The sequence below is a fragment of the Macaca fascicularis genome, chromosome 11 (assembly GCF_037993035.2).
Source record: "Macaca fascicularis isolate 582-1 chromosome 11, T2T-MFA8v1.1".
Classification (NCBI taxonomy): domain Eukaryota; kingdom Metazoa; phylum Chordata; class Mammalia; order Primates; family Cercopithecidae; genus Macaca; species Macaca fascicularis.
In genome coordinates, this window is record NC_088385.1 from 56,818,854 (window position 1) to 56,845,669 (window position 26,816).

At 42.4% G+C, this 26,816-nt stretch overlaps 1 protein-coding gene across 10 annotated transcripts in view; it reads right to left on the reverse strand.

Annotated features, from left to right (window-relative positions):
- Positions 1-295: 295 nt before the first annotated feature.
- Positions 296-26,816, reverse strand: part of RACGAP1 (Rac GTPase activating protein 1) — a 36,702-nt gene continuing 10,181 nt past the window's right edge. For all 10 annotated transcript variants that reach the window (XM_005570807.4, XM_005570804.4, XM_005570801.4 and 7 more), the window contains 15 exons: positions 18,213-18,415; positions 17,036-17,172; positions 15,386-15,455; positions 13,704-13,757; positions 12,630-12,710; positions 11,078-11,195; positions 10,602-10,732; positions 8,490-8,654; positions 5,572-5,667; positions 5,289-5,487; positions 3,659-3,764; positions 3,354-3,486; positions 3,092-3,227; positions 1,807-1,915; positions 296-1,478 (listed from right to left, as the gene is read on the reverse strand). In XM_005570807.4, coding sequence (XP_005570864.1) covers positions 1,403-1,478; positions 1,807-1,915; positions 3,092-3,227; positions 3,354-3,486; positions 3,659-3,764; positions 5,289-5,487; positions 5,572-5,667; positions 8,490-8,654; positions 10,602-10,732; positions 11,078-11,195; positions 12,630-12,710; positions 13,704-13,757; positions 15,386-15,455; positions 17,036-17,172; positions 18,213-18,326 — 1,725 coding nt within the window. In that variant the 5' untranslated portion in view covers positions 18,327-18,415 and the 3' untranslated portion in view covers positions 296-1,402. The remainder of the gene's footprint in view (positions 1,479-1,806; positions 1,916-3,091; positions 3,228-3,353; positions 3,487-3,658; positions 3,765-5,288; positions 5,488-5,571; positions 5,668-8,489; positions 8,655-10,601; positions 10,733-11,077; positions 11,196-12,629; positions 12,711-13,703; positions 13,758-15,385; positions 15,456-17,035; positions 17,173-18,212; positions 18,416-26,816) is intronic.

The following is a 26,816-nucleotide window of genomic DNA, read 5'->3' on the forward strand; positions in this document are numbered from 1 at the left end:
AGTGCAGTGGCACGATCTCAGCTCACTGCAACCTCCGCCTCCCAGGCTCAATTTTCCCACATCAGCTTCCTGAGTAGCTGGGATCATGGGTGTGTGCCACCACGCCCGGCTAATTTTGTATTTTTTGTAGAGACAGGGTTTGGCCATATCTCAAACTCTTGACCTCAGGTGATCCACCCATCTTGGCCTCCCAAAGTGCTGGGATTATAGGCATGAGTCACCATGCCCAGCCCCAGAAATGATTTTCAAAAAGGCATTGAAAATTACCTTCCAAGACAAGAAAACCAGCCTCATGTTCATTTTGAAAAAGCTATTTACTTTTTTTTCCAAATATTATCCGAAATAGGTGTTTTACAGGTAAAGGTCAATATGAAGTCAAACATTCTATAGAAAAAAATCATTTTTACAGACATTAAGAATAATTTTAACAGAAGAAAAAGCTCACATTTATCTAGATGTGGCTATGTTCCATGGGAAAATTTCAGCATCCAAAGTGCAAAGAAAAAAATGACTGTGGCTTTTCTTACCACGTAAAATATTGACAATCTTCCCTTATAGCCTACTCTTTATTGTTAGTTGGGATGCCAAAGGACATATTGACCTTTAGAAGTTGGGCTCCACTGGACAAGGTTGGGGGTATGGGGGTCAAGCATCAGAATGAATTCAATTTTATAAGAAAAACTGGCTTTGACCCCAAATGAACTCAAAGTTCAGCCAGTGGCACATTAGAGATAAATACAAGTTGTACTTTCACATTTACAAGGTTGTGCCACTTAACACTATTAAAGATCTAATCATCCAAATTAAAGCTATGCATATTCCCATCACTCGTTCTGTCCTCAATGTATCCCATTTTTATGAAAGCTCCATATTATAGCTCCGTTCATAATAGGGAATGAGAACTTCCAGTTCTTAGGAGGCATCCTAAATCCTCTGGTCTAATCCTTTATTTGCCCTGCCCTCCCACTTCCCACCCTGAGACAAGCCAATCTTATCAGATAAGTAAAGTTTCTGTCATTGTCTCATGGAAATCAGTTCTAAACGAAACTAGAGAAAGATCGTTCATTCTATGAGCAGCATTTGGCTTTAAGCCAAAGGAACAATAACCCCCTTCCCCAAAAAGAATCATAACCAATTCCATACTAACCCTTCTACCCCTGGAAAGATGTCTCATCTAAAAGCTCCCAACAACCACCAGCACAAAGTGCTGATATTATGTGACTTGAGGAGAAGGAAGGGAAGGTATACATAGTTTTAATAAAACGATCATGCACAATTAAACTTGAGTAAAAGCCTGGAGAATGCTAAAAGTAGTAATGAGTACAGGAGGCTGCAGAGCAGAGTACAGGTGTGTCCTTTCTTATAGTCAGTCAATGTTGGGAAGTAACAGGCAGATGTGACTTCACTTGAGCATTGGAGAAGCAAAAAAGTTGCCTTGTCGTCCTAGGTTAGTGGCAGACTTGCTTTTGCTCCCAAATCTACAAAAGAGAATGAACTGGACAAGTATTCTATAAAAAATGGTTGAATAAACAACTATAATATTACTTGATATGACCCACTATAAGTAGGAAACCCTAGACAACTATTTTGCAAGGTACTCTTAGTCACCTACAATGAGGGCGGGGAAATAGTAAAGACTTTCAGAACCTTTTTAAAGAAGGAATCCTTATAGCTCCACATTCCCTTTTATAAAGTCTAGTTGCTAGCTAAAATCTAATGCAATTTTTCTTTCAATAAGCTTCAATATAATAGGAAGTGTAAGAAAGCAATTGTTTTTTATTTCCTAGGAAGGCCAATTCTGCATACCTGGGAGTGTTCTTGGTGAGGGTGGAACGGACTCTCTGTGACAGGGAACTAGATGAAGGAGTCTTGAGAAGCTGATGTTCAGGAGTGGTCACAGGTCCCAGTAAACTCACTTCAAAGTTCAGATATATTTTTAAGAAAGGTGGGAAAAAAGAAGGTATCTTTTTAGATGGCTAGTTTTAAGCTGATTACCCTCTGAAGCACTTAAGAGCTAAGGTTAGACATCTAGCAAAGTCCCAGAAATCATTTTTGTCATCATTCTGTAACACACTAGTGTATCTTTTGAACTCAATGAATAGCTGACACTTCCTGATTTAGGCCATTCTCTAACTCCACACTTCACAAATCTAACATCTAAACATCTGACTTTTAGCTATACTAGAAGAAACAATATGCTTCCTTAGAAGGAACTTGCAATAATGAAAGAATGGGTCTCCAATGACAGTGAGACTGGAGTGAAACCAGCCTATTCATATCAAATTGTTGGTTAGCAATAGAAATTGGAAAAGCCTATAAGAAATTTAAGAAATCAAGTTGGTAAAACATACCAAGATTCGTAAAAATGTTTAAGCCATTTAATTCAGTGATTCCCACTCTTGGGAATTTATCATTAAGGGAAAAGAGGATACATACATATAATATTGACTATAGCATTACTTGTAATTATGAAAAATTATAAAATAATGTTAATACCTACTAGAACATTTAAGCAAATAAGATTATATATGAGAAAAAGTTCTCACAACATGCTAAGTGAAATAAGAATGGATTATATTTAAACTATTATTATATCTTTTTTTTTTGGAGACGGAGTCTCACTGTTACCAGGCTGGAGTGCAGTGGCGCGATCTGAGCTCACTGCAAATTCCGCCTCCTGGGTTCCAGCGATTCTCGTGCCTCAGCAGCCCAGGTAGCTGGGATTACAGGCACGTGCCACCACACCCAGCTAATTTTTGTATTTTTAGTAGAGATGGGGTTTCACCATGTTGGCCAGGATGGTCTCAATCCCTTGACCTTGTGATCCGCCTGCCTCGGCTTCCCAAAGTGCTGGGACTACAGGTGTGAGTCAACATGCCCAGCCTATTACATCTATATTTAAAAAACATATATCCATATGGATAAAGAAAGGAGAACATGGAAAAGCGAAAAAAAATTACAATGGTAGAATTATACAAATTTTCCTTTAATGTTAGAATTTTCAAACAGCTCTAGCAAAGGCAGGAAGAGGGCACATGACTAAAACTAAAGAGGGAGCCAAGTCCCTGAAGAAGCACATCTTGGGCCTTACCTTTAATATCTGGTGTCTGTGGTGTTGAAAAGGCATTTGAGTTTTCAATGACATGTAGGGGGTCAATGTTCTCTTGCTCTACCATCATGAACTGACTCCAATACTCCAGGGGCAAGGAAAGCAGGCGCTCAACCACCTAAAAGCCAGCAAATCTGTTAGCAAACTTCCAAAGCCCAGGGCTTCTCGACTTTCTTTTATGTTATCACATTACACAAGTTCACACACACACACACACACACACACCCCCCCTGCACCTGCCTACCTTGGGTTGACGCTTGATGTCCTGTAACATTGTTACTGGGTCTGGATTGGGCACAGCATGGGCCACTATTGTAGGGCCAAAGACTTTAGCCAGATTGGCAACATCCATTTTAGTATGTGGACTCTGAGCCACTCTAAGCAAAAGAATATTAAATTAGAAGTCTTGCTCCTTGCTTAAATGCAGACCAAAATATAAATTCTATAAGAAAACAATTCATCCCTTATACTCCCAAACACTCAACTCACATTATCTTCCCCTTGGAAAAAAATTCCCTAACTCCCAGAACAAGTTTCTGCGGTACTCACCTCTGCAAGTGAATCATGAGGAAAGCTAATGTGTCCCTGTTGGCCTGGGGCAGTTCACCAACAGCCTGGTACATGGCAGCTATGCTGTTGTCTTCATCTGTGATTTCTGTAATTGAAAAGAAAGCACCAAGAGGCCTAAACTTCTTTCCCTTGACAGCGGGCTTCCAAGTTATCGACCACAAAGTCTCATCTATACAGTAAGCTTCTGAAACTCCTGATTAGTTCATGACTACATCAGACTCTGGTTTCATTAACAAGCAGGATACTGGCCAACAGCTCAATATTAGAAGTCAGAACTTTTAAAAAATCGGCCTTTGAAGTTAGGGAAAGCAGTTGGCAACAGATGTGCTAGGAAGACAGGCATACAATTGCAGTGACTACAATTACCAAGAAAGTATTCATTCATAAAACATATTTAAGGGCCTACGATGTGCCAGGTACAAGTGCCAAGGATAAAGGAGAAGTAAATAAAGCCCTTACCTTATGTAACCTACATACTATTGGTGGAGTCAGTCAAAAAGCAAATACCTATCAGGTAGAGTCATACATAAATGAAGAAACAAGGCAGGCAAGAAGCTAGAAAGAAATGAGAGCCGTTAATCTAGATAAGGTTGTCAGAAAAGGTGTTTCTGGGGACAAGGTATATGAAGAGAAATATGAAAGAAATAAAGGAGCAAACCATACAGTATCTAATGTAAGAGCATTCAGGTTGAGACAACAAATGTGAAGGCCTTACAGTAGGGAGTAAGATTGGTATAGTCTAAGAACTGAAAAAGCTCCAGCCTAACTGGAGAGGAAGGAAAGAAAGGAAGAGCACTGTGCATAATAACGTAATGAGAAAGGAAGAGGACAGGCAAAGGTGACATGCATACAGTTACCCATCCATCAAACTACTTGAGCACCTACTATGTTTCAGGCACTGTACTAGGCAGGAGCTAATAAAAAGAGTAAGGTGGCCAGGAGTGGTGGCTCATGCCTGTAATCCCAGCACTTTGGGAGGCCGAGGTGGGTGGATCACCTGAGGTCAGGAGTTTGAAACCAGCCTGGCTAACATGGTGAAGTCCCGTTTCCACTAAAAATACAAAAAATTACCTGGGCGTGGTGGTGTGTGCCTGTAATCTCAGCTACTCAGGAGGTTGAGGCAGGAGAATCTCTTGAACCCAGGAGGCGGAGGTTACAGTGAACTGAGATAGTACCACTGCACTCCAGCCAGGGCAGCAGAGACACCGTCTTAAACAAACAAACAAACGAACAAAAAAGAGGCCCGGCACCGTAGCTCACGCCTATAATCGCAGCACTTTGGGAGGCTGAGGCGGGCGAATCACAGGGTCAGGAGATCGAGACCATCCTGGCTAACACGGTGAAACCCCGTCTCTACTAAAAATACAAAAAATTAGCCGGGCGTGACGTCACACGCCTGTAATCCCAGCTACTCAGGAGGCTGAGGCAGGAGAATCGCTTGAACCTGGGAGACAGAGGTTGCAGTGAGCCTAGATCATGCCACTGACTTCAGCCTGAGCGACAGAGTGAGACTCTGTCTAAAAAAATAAAAAATAAATAAAAAAATAAAAAGAGTAAGAAAACTACTGCCGTGGAGGAATTCATATTCAAATGTTACATCTGCCCTTACCTGCTGCTTCCATAAAGGCTTTGTTTAGGCGAAAGGTCAGAAGAGGTTCTTTGAGGTTTCGAAGAAAGTCTTTTAGAAGGCTACAGACAGCATGGATATCATCCACTTTGCTGAGGAGGGGTACAGTTTTCACTCTGAGGAATTTCTCTTTCAGCTCTTTTACTGTGCGGTCACAGCCGGAGATCCTATACAGGCCTGTCTATTATCAAAATGACATTTTTATTTAAAAACCTCCTAATTAACACAAATAACAAATTCACCATCTCCTACGGTTGACTCTTACCTCAGTCAGACCTCTTTGCTCAATCTCATTTACACAATGCACAACAATGGAGGGGATCATTGGAGAAGTCTGGGACACAAAGTCTGCCAGCATTCCCTGGAAAAAAAGAGTTTTAAATTATTATTTACACCATGTAGACCAACAGATGAAGACGACATGTGAAGAACCACCTCCAATCTTATTCTCAGACTGGGACATCATGTCTACTTTTAAATTCCTATTCCCAAAGCATATATTAAAACAGAGACTATCAATTATTTTTCCTACCTCCATGCCAGGACTGATTTATTATCATATATACCACACTTTTTTTTTTCTCTTTCATATATACCACACTCTTATGTGAACAAGGAATAAGACCACCAGCTATAACTACCTCCTTCTCATCCACTCAAGGACAGCAGAAAAAAGCAATAATGAAGTTACAGGTATAGCCTTTAATATAAAATAATTTATTACTCTAAACGGATTTTTTTTTTCTAACAGAAGAACTCTGGAATAAGAGAAAAATAATTTTTTATGCTTTCATTATCCTCAGTAAAAAAAATTACTTAACACATCTTATCACAGTTGATCATGACACAAACCTACCTGTAGGGGAGAACTCCATGGTTCTATATTAGAGTACAGAACATGTGTAAAAAAAAATGTACAGGTGGCCAGATGCGGTAGCTCACACCTGTAATCCCAGCACTGTAGGAGGCCGAGGTGGGCAGATCACCTGACGTCAGGAGTTCGAGACCAGCCTGACCAACATGGAGAAACCCTGTCTCTACTAAAAATACAAAATCAGCCAGGCGTGGTGGCACATGCCTGTAATCCCAGGGAGACTGAGGCAGGAGAATCGCTTGAACCCAGGAGGTGGAGGTTGCGGTGAGCTGAGATTGCACCATTGCACTCCAGCCTGGGCAACAAGAGCAAAACATCCTCTCAAAAAAAAAAAAAAAAAAAAACAAAAAAAAAAAAACAACCAAAAAAAGTACAGGCATGGATAAGAACTTGTAGGATTAGGGGAAAATAACATTTGATTTGCTGAAGAGTAGGTAGGAAGGTAGTCATTTTGATTCTTGCTAATGTTGCTTACATAATAAATTTTTTTTTTTTTCGAGATAGGGTCTTGCTCTATTCCCTAGGCTGGAGTGCAGTGGTGTAATCATGGCTCACTGCAGTTTCAACCTCCCCACCTTAAGCAATAGTCCAGCCTATCTCCCTGAGGAGCTATAAACACAGGCATACACCACTAATCTGGCTAACTTATTTATTTATTCTTTGTAGAGATGGAATCTTGCTTTGTTGTCCAGGCTGGTCTCAAACTCTTAGGCTCAAGTGATTTTCCTGCCTCAGCCTCCCAAAGTGCTGAGATTACAGGCATGAGCTACCATGCTCAGCAATAATTTCTTTTTTTTTTTTTTTTTTGAGACGGAGTCTCGCTCTGTTGCCCGGGCTGGAGTGCAATGGCCGGATCTCAGCTCACTGCAAGCTCCGCCTCCCGGGTTCACGCCATTCTCCTGCCTCAGCCTCCCGAGTAGCTGGGACTACAGGCGCCCGCCACCTCGCCCGGCTAGTTTTTTGTATTTTTTAGTAGAGACGGGGTTTCACCATGTTAGCCAGGATGGTCTCGATCTCCTGACCTCGTGATCCGCCCGTCTCAGCCTCCCAAAGTGCTGGGATTACAGGCTTGAGCCACCGCGCCCGGCAATAAATAATTTCTTAATGGATTTAATCAGTTTGGATTAAACTGGTTAAATATTTGGAAATAAGCAACTTAATCTTGATACCCTATTATGAAGTATGTCTAACATAAAAGCAAGAATAAAAAGATAATTTTATCACAGATAAAATGATATGATAGCTGAGATTTGCTTCCAAGTAATTCATTGGACAGAGTTAGGAAGAGGCAACGACAGTATTGATAAATCAAGAACAGACATAAAGGCTGGGTGCCATGGCTCACACCTAGAATCCCAACACTTTAAGAGGCCAAGGCAGGCAGATCACTTGAAGTCAGGAGTTCAAGACCAGCCTGGCCAACATGGCAAAACCCCATCTCTACTAAAAATACGAAAAAATTAGTTGAGCATGGTAGCACACGCCTGCAGTCCCAGCAACTTGGGAGGCTGAGGCATGAGAATCACTTGAGCCCAGGAGACAGAGGCTGCAGTGAGTCAAAGTTGCAATACCACACTCCAGCCTGGGCAACATGGAAACTCTGTCTCAAAAAAAAGAGACATTAAAAAAAGAATGGACATGGCCGGGCACGGTGGCTCATGCCTGTAGTCCCAGCACTTTGAGAGGCTGAGGTGGGCGGATCACTTGAAGTCAGGAGCTTGAGACCAGCCTGGCCAACATGGTGAAACCCCGTCTCTACTAAAAATACAACCAAAAAAAAATTAGCCGGGCATGGTGGTGGTACATGTCTGTAATTCCAGCTACTTGGGAGGCTGAGGCAAGAGAATCACTTGAGCCCAAGGGGGCAGAGGTTGCAGTGAGCTGAGATCGTGCCAGTGCACTCCAGCCTAGGCAGCAGAGGAAAAAAAAAAAAAAAAAAAGAGAATGGACACAAGTTAGTAGTCATGGAAGTTAAGTGATAAGAACCAGGGGTTAGTTACACTAATCTCTTTAGTTTGATATATGTCTGAAATTTTCCAAAATGGGATGAAGGGGAGGAAGGAAGGGAGAAGAGGAGGAAAGGAGAAGCAGGGAAGAGGAAAAAGGGGAGGGCAAAGAAGTTTGGTTTAGAAAGGTATTAGACAGACAAACCCAAATAGGACTCTTCAAGTAAATATCTTACAATTCTATTCATTGTTTGTGGAAAGAAATATATTTGAGATCATTAATTTTAGAACAAAAACTGATACTAAGCCTTTGAAAGGCGAATAAAGAGGCCGTAAAACAATGACGGCTCGTATAAGTCATACCTCTCCAATCTTGACAGGTGTTCCTATCAGGGTAGGAATGCAGGGAAGGGGACAGCGGTCCCGACATTCTGGATGAGAGACCACACGACAGTCTCGGCACTTCAGAGATAATTTGCCAAATTTTATCCGCTTTCCACATGGAACACAGGATTCAGGTTTAATAACCTGGGATAAAACAGAGCAGAAGAAACAGAGTGATATGAATTAGAAAATTATCATCATAATCAACTTTTTTTTTTTTTTTTTTTTGAGACTGAGTCTCACTCTGTCAACCAGGCTGGAGTGCAGTGGTGCAATCTCAGCTCACTGCAACCTCCGCCTCCCGGGTTCAAGCGATTCTCCTGCCTCAGCCATTCAAGTAACTGGGATTACAGGTGCCCACCACTACACCCAGCTAATCTTTTGTATTTTTAGTAGAGACGGGGTTTCACCATGTTGGCCAGGCTGGTCTTGAACTCCTGACCTTGTGATTCACCCACCTCGGCCTCCCAAAGTGCTAGGATTACAGGCGTGAGCCACTGGGCCTGGCCTTTTTCTGTCTTTTTTTGAGACAGAGTTTCACTCTTGTTGCCCAGGCTGGAGTGCAATGGTGTGATGGAGGTTGGCTCACTGCAACCTCCACCTCCCGGGTTCAAGCGATTCTCCTGCCTTAGCCTCCCAAGCAGCTGGGATTACAGGCATGCGCCACCACGCCCGGTTAATTTTTATATTGTTAGTAGAGACGGGGTTTCTCCACGTTGGTCAGGCTGGTCTCGAACTCCCGACCTCAGGTGATCCACCTGCCTCAGTCTCCCTAAGTGCTGGGATTACAGACGTGAGCCACTGCTCCCAGCCATAATCAACTAACATTTATTGAGCACTTAGTATGTGCCAAAAAATTTTCTAAGCCCTTTACACATATTTACATATGTAATTCTCACAGTAATCCCATAAGATAGGTTTTGTTTTCTTCATTTTAAGATGAGGAAACAGAAGCAAAAAGAGTTTAAGTAACTCATTTAAGGTCATCCAGCTGGAAGACAGCAGTGTGAGGTAGTGGAAAGAACTTGTTTACAAAGAGCAGAAAACCTGGATGTTGGATGTTGGCAAGGCATGGTAGCTCATGCCTGTAATCCCAGCACTTTGGGAGGCTAAGGCGGGAGGATCACCTGAGGTCAGGAGTTCGAGACCAGCCTGGCCAACGTGGTGAAATCCCATCTCTACTAAAAGTACAAAAATTTGGCCAGGCATGGTGGCGGGCGCCTGTAATCCCAGCTACTTGGGAGGCTGAGGCAGGAGGATCATTTTAACCCAGGAGGCAGAGGTTGCAGTGAGCCGAAATCACGCCACTGCACTCCAGCCTGGGCAACAGAGTGATACTCCGTCTCAAATGAAAAAAAAGAAAAAAAGAAAACCTGGATGTTAAATGTGTCACTTACTATCATGTGGCTCAAAAATGTCAACTCCTCTGAGCCTCAGTTAATTTGCTTGGATTTTCATAAGGAAATCAAATGGTACAAAAGCAAAACATTTTGAAAATCTTAGGTGATATATTCAAGAAAAAATGTAAACATGTGTCACTAAAAAGTACTAACAATCGGCCAGGCACGGTAGCTCATGCCTGTAATCCCAGCACTTGGGGAGCTGAGGCAGGAGGAGCACTTGAGCCCAGGAGTTCGAGACCAGCCTGGGCAACATAGCAAGACCAGGTCTCTACAAAAAATTTAAAAATTAGCCGGGCATGGTGGCACACATCTGTATCCCAACTACTCAGGAGCTGAGGTGGGAGGATTGCTTGAGACTGGGAGGTTAAGGCTACAGTGAGCTATGATCACACCACTGCACTCCAGCCTGGGTGACAGAGTAAGACTCTGTCTCACAAAAAAAAAAAAAAAGCACTAACAATTGCTTCAGAAAAGGTTGGTCTCTTTAATTTAGTATTACTCACAGAATGGAAAGAAACTTACCTCTGTAACCAATAGTTACTTCTGGAGAGTAAAATTGGAATGAGGAAGGAAATTTGACATTTAACTTTATAACACTAAAGTATTTAACTTTATTCCTGGTATTTATTACTTTCACAATTAAAAAATTAAAACATACCTAAAACAAAACGAACAATCACAGACTTACCGTCTTCGAAACAAAGTCATGCAGGCGCATCCCTCCATTACTCTGTGGCGTGCCCACACTGTCTGTCTCAGTTCTTGGCTCCAGCTGCCTGCTGTTCAGGGTGGAGTCACTGTTCCAAGGTTGTAAAGTACCTAGAAAACAAGCAACTTTTAAGCTTTGTTTCTTAAGTATTTTGCTGCTTCTAAATTTTAGCTCCAATTTTAATTGGGAGATAAACAGTAATCTGTCATCATAGCCAAAAGTGAGTACTAATGGCTATGTAAAAAAATAGTTTCAAGAAAAACTAAAGTTATGCAAGTAGGCTAGCAATTCAGAGGTAAAGCATGATACAAGCAGTTATCTGGTCCTCGGTATGCAGCAGTAAGAAACTACCCAATACATCCAATCCCTGCCTCAGGAGGGTTCTAAGAAACCAACACTCCAAAATTTTACTAGCTGTTTTTACACAGGCCAGTTTAGTCACAAATTCAATGGACCTGTTTTCCTTCGGCTCCTGGTCCAATATGGCACAGTCTCAATAGTGGACACAGCTTCGATGGGCCCACCATCATTGGGAACAGTCACTGTAGTTTTTGCAACTATGGATTCATTCCCCTGCAACAAAAGTAGTAATGAGAGAAAGACAAACAAAGCATCTAACTCACCTTCTACTATAGGGTATTTTGGAGCAGGTTAAAAATTCCTTAGTCTTAGCCAAGACTTAAGACCCCAGTCTGAAACTCTTTTTTTTTTTTCACTCTATCGCCCAGGCTGGTGCACAGTGGCACGATCTCGGCTCACTGCAACCTCCACCTCCCAGGTTCAAGGGATTCTCCTGCCTCAGCCTCCTGAGTAGCTGCGATTACAAGCGTGTGCCACCACACCTGACTGATTTTTTTTTTTTTTGAGACGGAGTCTTGCTCTATCACCCAGGCTGGAGAACAGTGGCCCAATATCAGCTCACCGCAAGTTCCGCCTCCCGGGTTCATGCCATTCTCCTGCCTCAGCCTCCCGAGTAGCTGGGACTACAGGCATCCGCCACCACGCCCAGTTAATTTTTTGTAGTTTTAGTAGGGACGGGGTTTCACTGTGTTAGCCAGGATGGTCTCGATCTCCTGACCTCGTGATCCACCCGCCTCGGTCTCCTAAAGTGCTGGGATTACAGGCGTGAGCCACCGTGCCTGGCCGACTGATTTTTGTATTTTCAGTAGAGACGGGGTTTCGCCATGTTGACCAGGCTGGTCTCGAACTCCTGACCTCAGGTGATCATCCACCTGCCTAGGCCTCCCAAAGTGCAGGGATTACAGGTGTGAGCCACCACGCCCGACCTGAAACATTCTTATGTTGAAATCTCATGTTTGGCTGGGTGCAGTGGCTCATGCCTGTAATCCCAGCATTTTGGGAGGCCGAGGTGGGGAACATCACGTGAGCCCAGCAGTTCGAGACCATCCTGGGCAGCAAGGAGAGACTCTCCCTCTACTTTAAAAAGTAAAAATAAAGAAATCTCATACTTAAGAAGATAAACATAGGTGATGGGGGCATATATTCAAGCAACTAAGACTCACTCTGACAGTTATTTACTTAATCAGAGTAATTCCATTCACATGGATAAGGATTCTACTGCATAGAAAAACTTTAACCAAAGCCAGGCGCGGAGGCTCACGCCTGTAATCCCAGCACTTTGGGAGGCTGAGGCGGGCGGATCACCTGAGGTCAGGAGCTCAAGCCCAGCCTGACCAATATGATGAAACCCCCTCTCTACTAAAAACACAAAAATTAGCCAGGCCTGGTGGCATGCGCCTGTTATCCCAGCTACCTGGGAGGCTGAGACAAGAGAATCACTTGAACCTGGGAGGCGGAGGTTACAGTGAGCCAAGATCACGCCATTGCACTCCAGCCTGGGCAACAAGAACAAAACTCTCTCTCAAAAAACAAACAAAAACTGTAACCAAACACCATCTCTCTCAAAACAATGCTGCAATGCTGACTCAGAGGAGTTTTAATGCTTGGGGCCTGTAATCTCTGTTATCTTGGCCTGACTATTCTTACCTGGTCTACTGTGGAGCCAATGGAACGAGTTTTCTTTACAGGTCCAGGGGGACCATCAACAAACTGTCGGCTACTAGAGCGCTAAAAATGAGACAAAGACCCGTAACTTTAGTGCCAAGCAGAACTGAAGCACAGAAGATAAAATTATTCCGTCAGACAACCTGGATACAGGTCCTAGGGATTAGGGCTACAGTAAATAACAAACAATGTGCGCTCTCTCTCTCTCTCTCTTTGCCTATTTCCACATGAAGAATAAGCTGTTCCAAAAGAATATGTTGTACAAAAATGCTCTCAGTGCCCTAGAAAAAATGAGCAAGCTGTGGAGAAATTTAGATGATACTACCAGAAAAAGTACAGCTGTAATCCTAACTAAGGACATGAAGTCTTGGAAACACATTAAGTACCCTAAACAAGCATACACAGATAGATCTCTATATATCCCATTATACATGCATTTCATCTGAAGCTTATATTAGAGCACAAAAGTTCTGTGTAAAAATTCATATGACAATTCAAAACAAACTTAAGTTTATCCTTTTCCACTGTACGAATGAATTGAAATGCAGCCTAAACAGTGAAATGGACAGGATCCTGTCCTAAGTTACTACTTCAAAGAGTACCAATACTGGTTGAGAGCAGTGGCTCACGCCTGTAATCCCAGCACTTTGGGAGGTCAAGGCAGGTGGATCACCTGAGGTCAGGAGTTCGAGACCAGCCTGGCCAACACGGTGAAACCCCATTTCTACTAAAAATACAAAAATTAGCTGGGCGTGGTGGCGGGCACCTGCAATCCTAGCTGCTTGGGAGGCCAAGGCAGGAGAATTGCTTGAACCCAGGAGGCGGAGGTTGCAGTCAGCCGAGATTGCGCCATTGCACTTCAGCCTGGGCAACAAGAGCAAAACTCCATCTCAAAAAAAAGAGAATATCAATACTGTCTCCACAGCATTAATTCATTTGTACTATGTGCTTAACAATGGCTAGGGCAACATGTCAGGAATGCAGTATTATGGCAAAATTTGCAAAAATAACTATTAATACTATGTTTACAAAAAAGACTAAACAAACCATACATACCCTCTTTTCTCTCTTCTTCAGTTTGAAAGTCTTCACCAAAGAAGAGTCCCAATCCTGTTGACAATTACACTGTATTAATTTCTTTTTTTGGTTAGGCCTTCCCTAAACCCTGTACAAATAAATTTACAGAGAACTTTAAAGGCTTCGTCAGTCAGGCTACCTAATGTACAATTCGGGGAGAGTTAAAGAAGGGAAGGTCTCAAGTGTTTGAGCTATAGAGCTATAGTAAGTTAATGTACTTTCTTTCAAAAATTGAAGCTATTATTATAAAATCAGGAATCAATACCACAGAGGCAAGAAAAGGTTAAAGAATCAACTTCTGCCGTGATTATTTCCGGTGGCTGATCCTTTATTTCTGATTATTTTTGTAATTAGTTTTAAAACTTACAGAATGTTAGGCACTATACTGATCGTGTTAGATGTGATTCTTGCCCCCAAGGGACTGCCATTGTCTAATCAGATACTCTGCATAATGTGGCCACTTAAAAAGTTCTACAGTTTAGGAACTTGGGCCCGAAAACATGTTCACCACTAAAGAACTATTTGTCTTTTATTGTGGTCACATTTCAATTCACCTATTTTAACTATTTGCATTCATTTTAGTAGTTACCTGTGATTTCCTTACTCCTGATTATCCCTGAAAACAGTATCTAGAAATAGCGGTATACAGCAAATAATAGCTTAGCTAAATAAATTTAACTTCCCCAATTCATGGTCCAGTAATGTAGTTACTGGTTGTTTGATTCAGCTTCAGTTACAACAAATATCATATCATACGTAGGTCTAGCTCAAAAATCAACTGATAATATGATCTAGTTTTATTATATATTCGAGACCTCCACTATATCATTCCCTATTTGAAAAAGATGATGCCTAATATTTTTATCTATAAAATGGCCATATTTTCCCTGGTCAAATACTGAATTTGAACAGAAAACTCCTAGCCATGTAATAAGTAGTTGTCACTTGTTTTGCTATATCAGAAAACCAGTCACCAAAAACATCCTGATTTGCTTTGTTTGCTAGTTTTCAGCTAGCAACAGAAAAGGTGTACAAATCAATGAACTATATCAAAGACTGTATCAGGAGATGACCTTTTATGCAGAAGCATCACTATAAGTAAAAAGAAGTGTGCCGCCCCATAAAAGCAGGGCAACAAATAGTTTAACATGTTAACCATTGTTGATGAAAGCATTATATAGTGCCTAGAAACTCTAATCACACTTTTCTGGGTGAAATCCCAAAACCTTGGTTTCCTTCTAATTGTGAAGTACGACTATGCTTTCCCCAAGAACCAAACTAATTCAGAAATAAGGCACAAATCTATTTAAGAGGGGCAAATAAACGCTGCCAACATACAGTCTTGCTAATATTTTCATTACTAGCTGGGCTTTAATAAGTCAAAATATAATCAATTAGTACAAGTGGCACACAGAGATCTATTAAATGAACTCAACTCATGCCAAATTCTGAACTCTATATTCTCACTTCAGAAACTAATACAAAAGCCAGTCTCTTATAGCTCATGTGGATTTACATTTTAAATTGCTAGCTCAGAATCTGTAACACATCAACTAATAAAATAGTAATATAAGATGTTCAGAAGAGAGGACAGGAGAGATATTTCTGGGGAAGCAGAGGTAAGAAAAGTAGGTAATTCTCAGAGATCAAATGTTTATTACCAGTGATTCATCAGTCTTGTCAAAGCTGATATCTGATAAAATGGAACCAGATTCATCAATGGTTGATAGTCTAGATCAGTGAAACAATACAATGTTAGACATAGTAGACCGTGGAATGTAAAATTCACCAACATTCAGAACAAGTCCTACTGGTCAGGTAATCAGTTAATTTCATAGCAAAATCTTCACTATAGAGACAACTACAATCTCAAACCCTGTGGTAGGCTACTTTGTATGGTTTCCACGGAGGAGTGTGTGTGCATGAGTACAGGTGCAGCACAGTTGCTTTTTCAGCAAAGACCTTATAACAGCAGTTGAAAGTTAGTCAGGGTTGGCCGGGCGCGGTGGCTCAAGCCTGTAATCCCAGCACTTTGGGAGGCCGAGACGGGCGGATCACGAGGTCAGGAGATCGAGACCATCCTGGCTAACGCAGTGAAACCCCGTCTCTACTAAAAAAATACAAAAAAATAGCCGGGCGAGGTGGCGGGCGCCTGTAGTCCCAGCTACTCGGGAGGCTGAGGCAGGAGAATGGCGTAAACCCGGGAGGCGGAGCTTGCAGTGAGCTGAGATCCGGCCACTACACTCCAGCCCGGGCGACAGCGCGAGACTCCCTCTCAAAAAAAAAAAAATCGGCCGGGCGCGGTGGCTCAAGCCTGTAATCCCAGCACTTTGGGAGGCCGAGACGGGCGGATCACGAGGTCAGGAGATCGAGACCATCCTGGCTAACACGGTGAAACCCCGTCTCTACTAAAAAAAAAAAAAATACAGAAAACTAGCCGGGCGCGGTGGCGGGCGCCTGTAGTCCCAACTACTCGGGAGGCTGAGGCAGGAGAATGGCGTGAACCCGGGAGGCGGAGCTTGCAGTGAGCTGAGATCTGGCCACTGCACTCCAGCCTGGGGGACAGAGCGAGACTCCGTCTCAAAAAAAAAAGAAGAAAAAAAAAAAAAAAAGAAAGTTAGTCAGGGTTATGGGTGCTATTCTCTATTGAGTTTGTATTACAGGTTACTCAAAATTCACAAAATCAAGGGAATGAAGTTTAATTAGATCCCAACTATGCTAGTTTCTACAAACGAGAGTATTACCCAGCACTGACTTTTTAAGAAATTAAGCCTGTACGTCTTCTTAGTTATAAAGATTCCCCATAAAACAACCAGGCAACAAAACAAATAGCTGACCTTTCCCTACGTATTGTACTGGGGATGTTAAATTCAAAGCCTGGTTGAGACTATTTTAAACAGTGGTGCAGTGGAACCAAAATTATTGTCTCGTCTTGGCTCACAGAGGCCTTTCTAAACCAGAAGAGCTATAAGAGCTCTCTAGAGAGTAAACACTGAAAGTATTGCTGAACTGCCACTTTCACCTTTGGGTTTCTTAGCAATGCGCAGGATTAGTTATTGATGCACAATTTAGCACCAATATCAAAATTTTATCCATGGCGAAACAACATCCTTAGGAAAGATTTAAAAATAAAATAAAATAAATAGGGACGTCCCTGTTCCTTTTATTCCCCACCTACTCTTCCCCCCAAAATCTTTTTCTGCCTTTTTAAGCACACATTCTAGAAGCAGTATATTTAAGAATTCAGATAACAAGAATATCTGACAGCTGTGTTGCTTGTGATCGGATAACAACAGATGCAGTTCCTCCACCTTTTGTTCCCAGCATTGCTGCTGGATGGTTGGCCTCTGTTGAGAAAAGCCAGAGCTGATTTTTGCTCCTCGCTTAGTTGAATGCTGCCAGATGTGTCACACATGAGCATCTCTCGAATCAGCTGAATCTGTCGTTCCTACAGACCAAAGCAGAGTAAAGCATCATAACTAGCCAGGGGAGAAAGCTTCACCTCAAATTTATGGGACGGGCAGACCAGAAGACATTAAAATACAGCATTATGCAAATAGGCCTTTAGGAAGGCTGCTACACCAATAGCATATTAATTCACATCAAACCCAGATTGTGTCTCTGATTTCTGACTGGCAAAATGAACTACATCTAGAATAGCGAAGTTTCTGCTACAAGACTTTTGGATTAACCTGGTAATCCAAGAGAAGAATAATGCAAAATGAGAGTCCCAAAATAGATTTCACATAGCAAAAACACTTTAGTGTCATTTTATCAGAACAAATATTGGCTTCTACGGATCAAAGCAGCCACCCACCTCTCTAAGTAGTGGAGCAAAATGCATTAAAATGGATACAAAGCTATAAAGCACTGGAACCAGACAATTTGAGTTTACTGAGGCATCTAACACTGTATACCAAGATGGATTAGTCCCTCCCAGTAAAGGCTTTCTTTTGCACTATGACCCATCCTGACACATAAAAATGGTAGTGTTCTGTGTCAGTCACATTGCTCAACTGGTTGAATACATCTAACCTTTTACTCTGAATTAGAGAGCGGTGATGAAGAGAGTCACAGTTGTTTTGCCCGTATGAATGACAAAGTACCAGCTACTCATATAAGGATGGATATTCCAGGTAGCACTTAAAATAAACAATGAAGGATGGCTAATATCTTGTGACAGATCAAGTACGTTAGGATCTCCCTCCCTCCCTTTTCCTCTGATTCTTTAAGTTCTCATTTGAAATCTGTCTGTTAAGTAATAGTTTCAAGTCTAAATGACAAAAACATTTAAATTTCAAATTACGAAGAACAAGATTCCTAGTCTGCAATTTCAGCTCTAATCATGGGCAAGCTGTTAAAGAACAGGTCACTTTCAGTTCTTTAATGTGGAAGAAGAAACTAGGTATATTTGGCAAGTGGAAACTGTCAGACAATGCTTTCCCCCTCCCGCATCATCACTGTTCTAGCATGGAAAACAATACACACCAGTTTTTCGCAGTCAGCCTCAGCTCTCTGTCTCCGTTTGATCTCTACATCCACCTGATTACGTGCATGCTTCAGCTTAACGTCCAGAGCACTTCGCTCAGTCTCTGCTTTCATCAAAAGATCCTTGTATTTCCCCAGCTCATGGTCAGTCCTCTGCCACTTTTTACGGAAATCCTCAAAGTCCTTCGCCAACTGGATAAATTCTGAGGAAAGGGGGAATCTTTAATAATTCAAGCACCAAACAGTATAATTGCTCTAATAAATGAGTCCTACGGTTAGCTTTATTTGAAATTCATAATTAAGGAACTAGCTGAACTATGGGCAAATCCAGCTGAAAATAACCGGGTGCAGACCTTGGATATATTTATCACTCTGATGAGAACTTTGTGGGTACCAATTCCTATTTCGATAGGCCACTTACTTTTGGCTTAGCCAGTGGCATCTGCTATGGAATATGTAACTCATTAGTCACCTGGCTCCAGATGTAACACTAACACTGAAAGCTCCTGAACAGAAGGCAATCAAAGGGGGATACCTTTGAGGCAGCTGTCACGCACCAGGACAGTTATAGCTATAAAACAAAAACAGCTTCCTTTACAGTCACGCATTGCTGCACCAGAGAGATGTTAAACAGCAGATTCAAATGTAACTGCTGTAATATGCTCCAGTAGATGTAGATTAATATTACAGATGTCTAGACCTACAATTCCGTTTGGCTATATAATTATACAAATATTGATTTGAAAGTAAAAAGCCAATTTGCTTTTGCTGTTTAACACTGCCCTGAAGGGTATGTAAACATTCCAGTTGAAAAAAAAAAAAAAAGAGGAAGAGAAGATCATACTAGCTTTCGGAACATCCCTGATAGCACAATGTGAAGTCTCTTCAAATGTCTGCAAAGAGAGCATCACTTCCAAGGCAGCATCTCAAAGGAAGAAGATAACCCTGGTGGCATTCATTCTTATCTCCTGCTATCGGCAAAGCTGTTCTTCTGCAATGTATTTGCAAAAGTGCCTTACAATTTTCTAGTTAACCTCCATCTATCTCTAAGGATCACTCTCCACCAACATCAAGGAAGAAGATCTCAAGGTGTACATCTGCTGCTGGTCAAACTAACCCAGTTTACAGCTGAAACTAGGCCAAATTCACACACAGTTAGCAGATTCTTAGGTAGTAAGGGCACTTTTCCCATATGAATTTAACCTAAGAGCATAGAAACAATACATAGTCCTTTTTAAACAATTTTAATAATTTGACCAAATATCGAACTTACAAATTAGGATACCAATTTGTTCCAGAGAAACCAAGTCATTAAGGAAACTTTAGTTTTTAGCAAGCAACAAATTTCAGCAAAATAGGTTATTATGACCTAGTTATCTTAAACAATGCAAATATCAACAATAAAAAAAAAGTATGGCTGGGCACGGTGACTCACACCTGTAATCCCAGCACTTTGGGAGGCTGAGGCAGACGGATCACGAGATCAGGAGATCAAGACCATCCTGGCTAACATGGTGAAACCCCGTCTCTACTAAAAATACAAAAAAATTAGCCGGGCATGGTGGCGGGCGCCTGTAGTCCCAGCTACTCGGGAAGCTGAGGCAGGAGAATGGCGTGAACCTGGGAGGCGGAGCTTGAAGAGAGCTGAGATCCGGCCACTGCACTCCAGCCTGGGCAACAGAGACTCTGTCTCAAAAATAAATAAATAAAGTATTACAATTCAAATAGTTTTAAGAAATAAAATGTTGGGTTAGTCTGGAACATGCTACTTTTTTGTGGGTTTTTTTTTTTAAAGAAAAAACCTATCTGTTTGCAAACTAAATACTGTACACATACACACTCAAAATATTTACCAAACTGAAAAACAATTTTGAAAATAAAAAGATTTTCATCTGACCTAATTTTGCTGGTTTGTTTGTTCTTTAGGATACTCCTTTTACTAAATTACTGCTTCAGCTTAGTTTAAGTCAGACCCAAAGCAGAACATTTACATACCTGATTAATATATTACTTTTTGTGTGTACAAGTGAGAAATGTGGGGAAAAAAAAAAAAGATATTACTTTTTTTTTTTTTTTTGAGACAGTTTCACTCTTGTTGCCCAGGCAGAAGTGCAATGGCACAATCTTGGATCACTGCAATCTCCGCCTCCTGAGTTCAAGCAATTCTCCTGCCTCAGCCTCATGAGTGACTGGGATTACAGGTGTGGGCCACCATGCCCAGCTGATTTTTGTATTTTTAGTAGAGACGGGGTTTCACTATGTTGGCCAGGCTGGTCTCAAACTCCTAACCTCAGGTGATCCACAGGCCTTGGCCTCCAAAAGTGCTAGGATTATAGGCGTGAGGCACTGTGCCCGGCATACTTTTTACTTGAGACAGTTTTCCTCTGTCACCCAGACTGGAGTGCAGTAGCACAATCTCAGCTCATTGCAACCTCCGCCTCCCAGGTTCAAGCAACTCTCCTGCCTCAGCCTCTTGAGTAACTAGGACTACAGGCGTATGCCACCACGCCCGGCTAATTTTTGTATTTTAACTAGAGATGGGGTTTTACCATGTTGGCTAGGCTGGTCTCAAACTCCTGACCTCAAGTGATTCACCCGCCTCAGCCTCCCAAAGTGCTAGGATTATACGCATAAGCCACCACGCCCGGCCGAAAGACACTACTTTTATGTACAATTCTACTATGAGCAAAGTTTGCTAGGATCCGGTCAGAAGGCATTTTGGACTATAGATCAGAAACAATTTTGATGTTGAAGACCAATAATCATGGCACTGTTTTGGTCAGTTGGTGAATCACAATTCAGCTTGGTACTTGCCTTTCATGAAGTGCACATTAAAAGATTTATAAAATTCAGGTCGGGCATGGTGGCTCTCGCCTGTAATCCCAGCACTTTGGGAGGCTGAGGCGGGCAGATCACTTGAGGCCAGTAGTTCAAGACCAGTCTGGCCAACATGGTGAAACCCTGTCTCTACTTAAACACAAAAATTAGCTGGGCTTAGTGGTATGTGCCTGTAATCCCAACTACTCCAGGAGGCAAAGGTCGCAGTGAGCTGAGATTGTGCCACTGCACTCCAGCCTGGGCAGCAGAGTGAGATGCTGTCTCAAAAAAAAAGACTTATAAAATCCAAATTACAGTACCTCCTTTAAAAAGTTATATACACCCTAAACTATGAAGTATACCTATGAAAAAGGAGGAAAGAGAAGGGAAATTTCCAAATTGAGGGTTATCTTTGACTTATTTAAAATTTAAAAATCAGGATTTGGTTCATAGCTCAGCAAGCAGATTTAAGTGGGTCCAGAAATCTTGATTTTTTTTTTCCGTTTACTCCCTGAGGCCTTTGAACAGGCTCTTCCATTTGTCTTCCCCACTACCCTCTCTAAGTTTCTTAAGGACAAAGACCCTATGTCTCCTTTGCTCTTTTATCTCCAGTGTTGTAACCTGCCTAACACACAGTAGACACTTGAAATATCTGTTGAACAAATGAATGAATGAAAAGCCGCTGTTCAAATTAAATTTACCAGCATCCAAGACCACCTTACCAGTTTAAACAAACTTACCTCCCACCACTATGCAATACCCACCTAGCTAAACCGGTCTGCCCCTGCCCACAGAACAGAGGCCTTCTCACTTGTGACCAAGCTATGTACTTCAAATGGAATGCCCTACCTACTCTTCTTAACATACCCATTTACCAAGTCCCATCTGGTCTGTGAATCTTTTCCTAATCAGTTTGCAACACATTAAATTTTTCTAGATTACCCAAAAGCATGTATTTTGATACTTGTACTATCTTCTGTTTCATGAGAAAAAAAATACTGTCTCTGAAACTAAAATACCATAATCTTCTTGAAGACAGGCAATATATCATATATACTTCAGTATTTGATACTGTGCATAGTGTAGTACAAACCTAGTATGTCACTGGCACACAATAAGCACCTGATAAATGTTAAATTATACTTATTCCTAATTTATACACCAATGATATTTTTTTAAAAAGCTCAGGCAGCTTATGACAAATTAAAAATAGAACATAAAAAACTGTGTGGAGAAAACAAGACAACAAAATATACTATTAAAGTCATCTTTTTTAAAATATTAACTTTCATTCTGATCTTCCCGTAACTTGGACTTAGCTCTCTCTTTTTTTTTTTTTTTTTAAGAGATGGCATCTCACTCTGTTGCCCAGGCTGTAGTGCAATGACATGATCTTGGCTGACTGCAACCTCCATCTCCTGGGTTCAAGTGATTCTCATCCCTCAGTCTCCCAAGTAACAGGGATTACAGGTAAACACTACCATGCCTGGCTAACTTTTTGTATTTTTAGTAGAGAAGGGGGTTCACCACGTTGGTCAGGCTGGTCTTGAACTCCTGACCAAGTGATCCGCCCGCCTTGGCCTCCCAAAGTGCTGGGATTACAGGTGTGAGCCGCTTTGCCCGGCTCAGACTTAAGCTTTTTAAAAAACAATACATGCCGAGCATGGTGGCTCTCACTTGTAATCCCAGCACTTTGGGAGGCCAGGGCAGGTGGATCACCTGAGGTCGGGAGTTGGAGACCAGCCTGACCGACATGGAGAAACCCCATCTCTACTAAAAATACAAAATTAGCCAGGCGTGGTGGCACATGCCTAATTCAGCTACTCGGGAGGCTGAGGCAGGAGAATCACTTGAACCCAGGAGGCGGAGGTTGCGGTGAGCCGAGATTGCACCACTGCACTCCAGCCTGGGCAACAAAGAGTGAAAAACTCTGTCTCAAAAAAAAAAAAAAAAATACAAAAAAGAGAAAGAGGAATGAAGTTAATGATGAAAGGCAAGAGTAAGGAGTCAAGGGATACTTAGGCACGCGGGGAATTCCTAATGATCTAAGGAGAGTATAGGCCGGGCACAGTGGCTCACGACTGTAATCCCAGCACTTTGCGGGGCCAAGGCAGGTGGATCACTTGAGGTCAGGAGTTCAAGACCAACCTGGCCAACATGGTGAAACATTGCTACTAAAAATACAAAAACTAGCCGGCTTGGTGGCATGCACCTGTAATCCCAGCTACTTGGGAGGCTGAGGCAGGAGGATCACTTGAACCCAGGAGACGGAGGTTGTAGTGAGCTGAGATCGCACCACTGCACCCCAGCCTGGGCGACAGAATGAGACTGTCTCAAAAAAAAAAAAAAGAAAAAGAAAAAGAGGACAGACACTGGGGTGGATGCACAAAGTTGATTCTAGTGTCTAAAAAACACAGGGCTACTTTAGTTCCTCAAAAGCCAACATTTGCCAGGCGCACTGGCTCACACCTACAATCCCAGCACTTTGGGAGGCTAAGGTAGGAGGATCACCTGAGCCCAGGAGTTCAAAACCAGCCTGGAAAACATGGCAAGACCTTGTCTCTACAAAAAATAGAATTACAACAAAAGTAGTGCTTACAGTAGTTTGGGAGAAAAAGTAAATAATAAAAATTCAAAATAAAATAATAAAAATAAATATAAAAATTAGCCTGTGTGGGCCAGGCATGGTGGCTCACGCCTGTAATCCTAGCACTTCGGGAGGACGAGGCGGGCAGATCATGAGGTCAGGAGATCGAGACCATCCTGGTTAATACGGTGAAACCCCGTCTCTACTAAAAATACAAAAAATTAGCCGGGCGTGGTGGCAGGCGCCTATAGTCCCAGTCACGCAGGAGAATGGCATGAACCCGTGAGGCGGAGCTTGCAGTGAGCCAAGATTGTGCCACTGCACTCCAGCCTGGGCAACAGAGTGAGTTTCCATCTCAAAAAAAAAAAAAATTAGCCGGTGTGGTAGCACAAGCCTATAGTCCCAGCTACTCAGGAGGCTGAGGTAGGAGGATTGCTTGAGCCCAGGAGTTCAACGCTGCAGTAAGCTATGATTGCACCACTGTACTCCAGCCTGGGCAACACAGCAAGACCTTGTCTCCAAAAAACAAAAACTAGGCCGGGCACGGTGGTTCACGCCTGTAATCTCAGCACTTTGGGAGCCAAGGTGGGTGGATCACCTGAGATCAGGAGTTCATTACCAGCCTGGCCAACGTGATGAAACCCTTTCTCTACTAAAAATACAAAAATTAGCCAGGTATGGTGGCAGACACCTGTAACCCCAGCTACTCAGGAGGCTGAAGCAGGAAAATTGCTTGAACCTGGGAGGCAGAAGTTGTAGTGAGCCGAGATCCTGCCACTGCACTCCAACCTGGGCAACAGAGTGAGACACTGTTTCAAAAATAAATAAATAAATGAGGGCTGGGCGCGGTGGCTCATGCCTGTAATCCCAGCACTTTGGGAGGCCAAGGCAGGCGGATCACCTGAGGTCAGCAGTTCGAGACCAGCCTGACCAACATGGAGAAACCCCGTCTCCAACAAAAATACAAAATTAGCCAGGCGCGGTGGCTCATGCCTGTAATCCCAGCACTTTGGGAGGCCAAGGCAGGCGGATCACCTGAGGTCAGCAGTTCGAGACCAGCCTGACCAACATGGAGAAACCCCGTCTCCACCAAAAATACAAAATTAGCCAGGCGTGGTGGCGCATGCCTGTAATCCCAGCTACTTGGGAGACTGAGGCAGGAGAATCTTTTGAACCCAGGAGGTGGAGGTTGCGGTGAGCCAAGATCGCACCATTGCACTCCAGACTGGGCAATAAGAGTGAAACTCTTGTTTCAAAAAATAAAAATAAAAAATAAAAAAAAGCCAACATTCCAAATTAGAGATTTGGAGAAGGAGGTAAAATGTACCTCTATTTTATAAGAGAAATAAATGGGAAGGTAAAAATTTGCTTATATAATAAAATCAGGATTTCTTTAAAAATAAACATTTTGGGGAGGAGATTTCTGGCATAATCATTTCCCAAAGTATTTCACAACATCTCAATTTATGCTCAAATCCTCATAGCACTCTCACAAAGAAAATAGAGATGTTTAAATTCCTATTTTATAGGTGGAGAAACAGACACAGAAATAACAGGTAAAAGCCAACACTAGTTATCAACACTCTAAACCACAGAGTCTTCCCTCTGCCCCCATATTTTATCAGTTGCCTCCTTCTATAGGTCTTATTATCACAATCTCTTCTACCCATTTCTCCCTGCTTCCATCTTCACAGCTACCATTCCAGTTAGGGCTGTTATTGCCTCTTTCCTGAGCTATGACAACCATGTCATTCCTAGTCAGTCTCCCAGCATCCACCTCTAATGCAGCCTACACCTCTGCCAGGGTAATCTTCCCAAAGCACAGTTCTGATTATGTCACTCCCCCTTACTCCTATTTCCCTCAAGTCCCACACCTTCTTGCCTCCGCTCAGGCTGTCACCTGATCTAAAATACCCCCTTTCATCTCTGCCTGTTGGGATTCTACCCTATAGCTAAAGCTCAGCTCAAACCCTTTCCCCCATAACACCATTTAGTCATCCCTTTCCCTCAATTCAAAAATGCTAAAAGCCCTGATAGGTTCTCACAAAATATTTGCTGAATGAACCTGAGTATTAAGATCTCTTATTCCACACTCTAGTCCCCACCACACTCTAAAGTAATCCATCTTCTGAGATGATGTGACCTCAAAGAGAAGCCTAATTAGTATGCCATTGTGGTTACTGAGCTGGTACCAGATGATAGGGTCATGCAGCAGCTATTAGAGACAGAAAATAGAATATTGTTTTGAAAGGCCTGTAAGTGGATAAGAGCTATTAAAAACATCAATCAATTCAAAGAAAATATTGAATGGCATAAGCAAGATACCACAGTAAGTACTATAGAAATAAAAAAAAGTTCAAGACACAGTTCTTACATTACTTTAACACCAGTAAGGCTGACTCGAGAACAACATTTACTAAATTAGGTATTAATGAAAGTCTGAAATAGGAGAGGATGGTAATACAAAGAGAAGCTGGTATAGAATAATTCCCTTAGATCACATGTCAGTACCATCAGCCCCATTTTTCTTTCTTGCTAATTTATTTCCCAGACAGTTCCTCTATTAGCACCTCCTTTTTCTCCCCAGTTCGCCACCCCATCTCAATCCTTTATTCTTTCCCCCGGGGAGATGGAGTCTCACTCTGTCACCCAGGCTTTAGTGCAGTGGCACAATCATAGTTCACTGTAGCCTCAAACTCCTGGGCTCAAGCAATCCCTTCAGCCTCCTGAGTATCTGGGACCATAGGCGTGTGTCACCACACCCAGCTAATTCTTTTGTTTTTGAAATAGGGTCTCGCTCTGTCCTAGGTTGGAGTACACCAGTGTGATCTCAGCTCACTGCAACCTCCGCCTTCCCAGCCATCCTCCCACCTCAGCCTCCGAGGTAGCTGGGATCACAGGAGCATGCCACCACACCAGCTGTTTCTTTTTCTTTTTCTTTTTTTTTTCTGTAGAGATGGGGTTTTTGTGGTCAGGCGCTCAAACCTGTAATCCCAGCACTTCGGGAGGAGGCTGTGGTGGGTGGATCATTTGAGGTCAGGAGTTCAAGACCAGCCCGGCCAACATGACAAAACCCCATCTCTACTAAAAATACAAAAATTAGCTGAGTGTGGTGGCAGACGCTTATAATCCCAGCTACCTGGGAGGCTGAGGCAGGACAATTGCTTGAGCCCAGAAGGTGGAGGTTGCAGTGAGCCGAG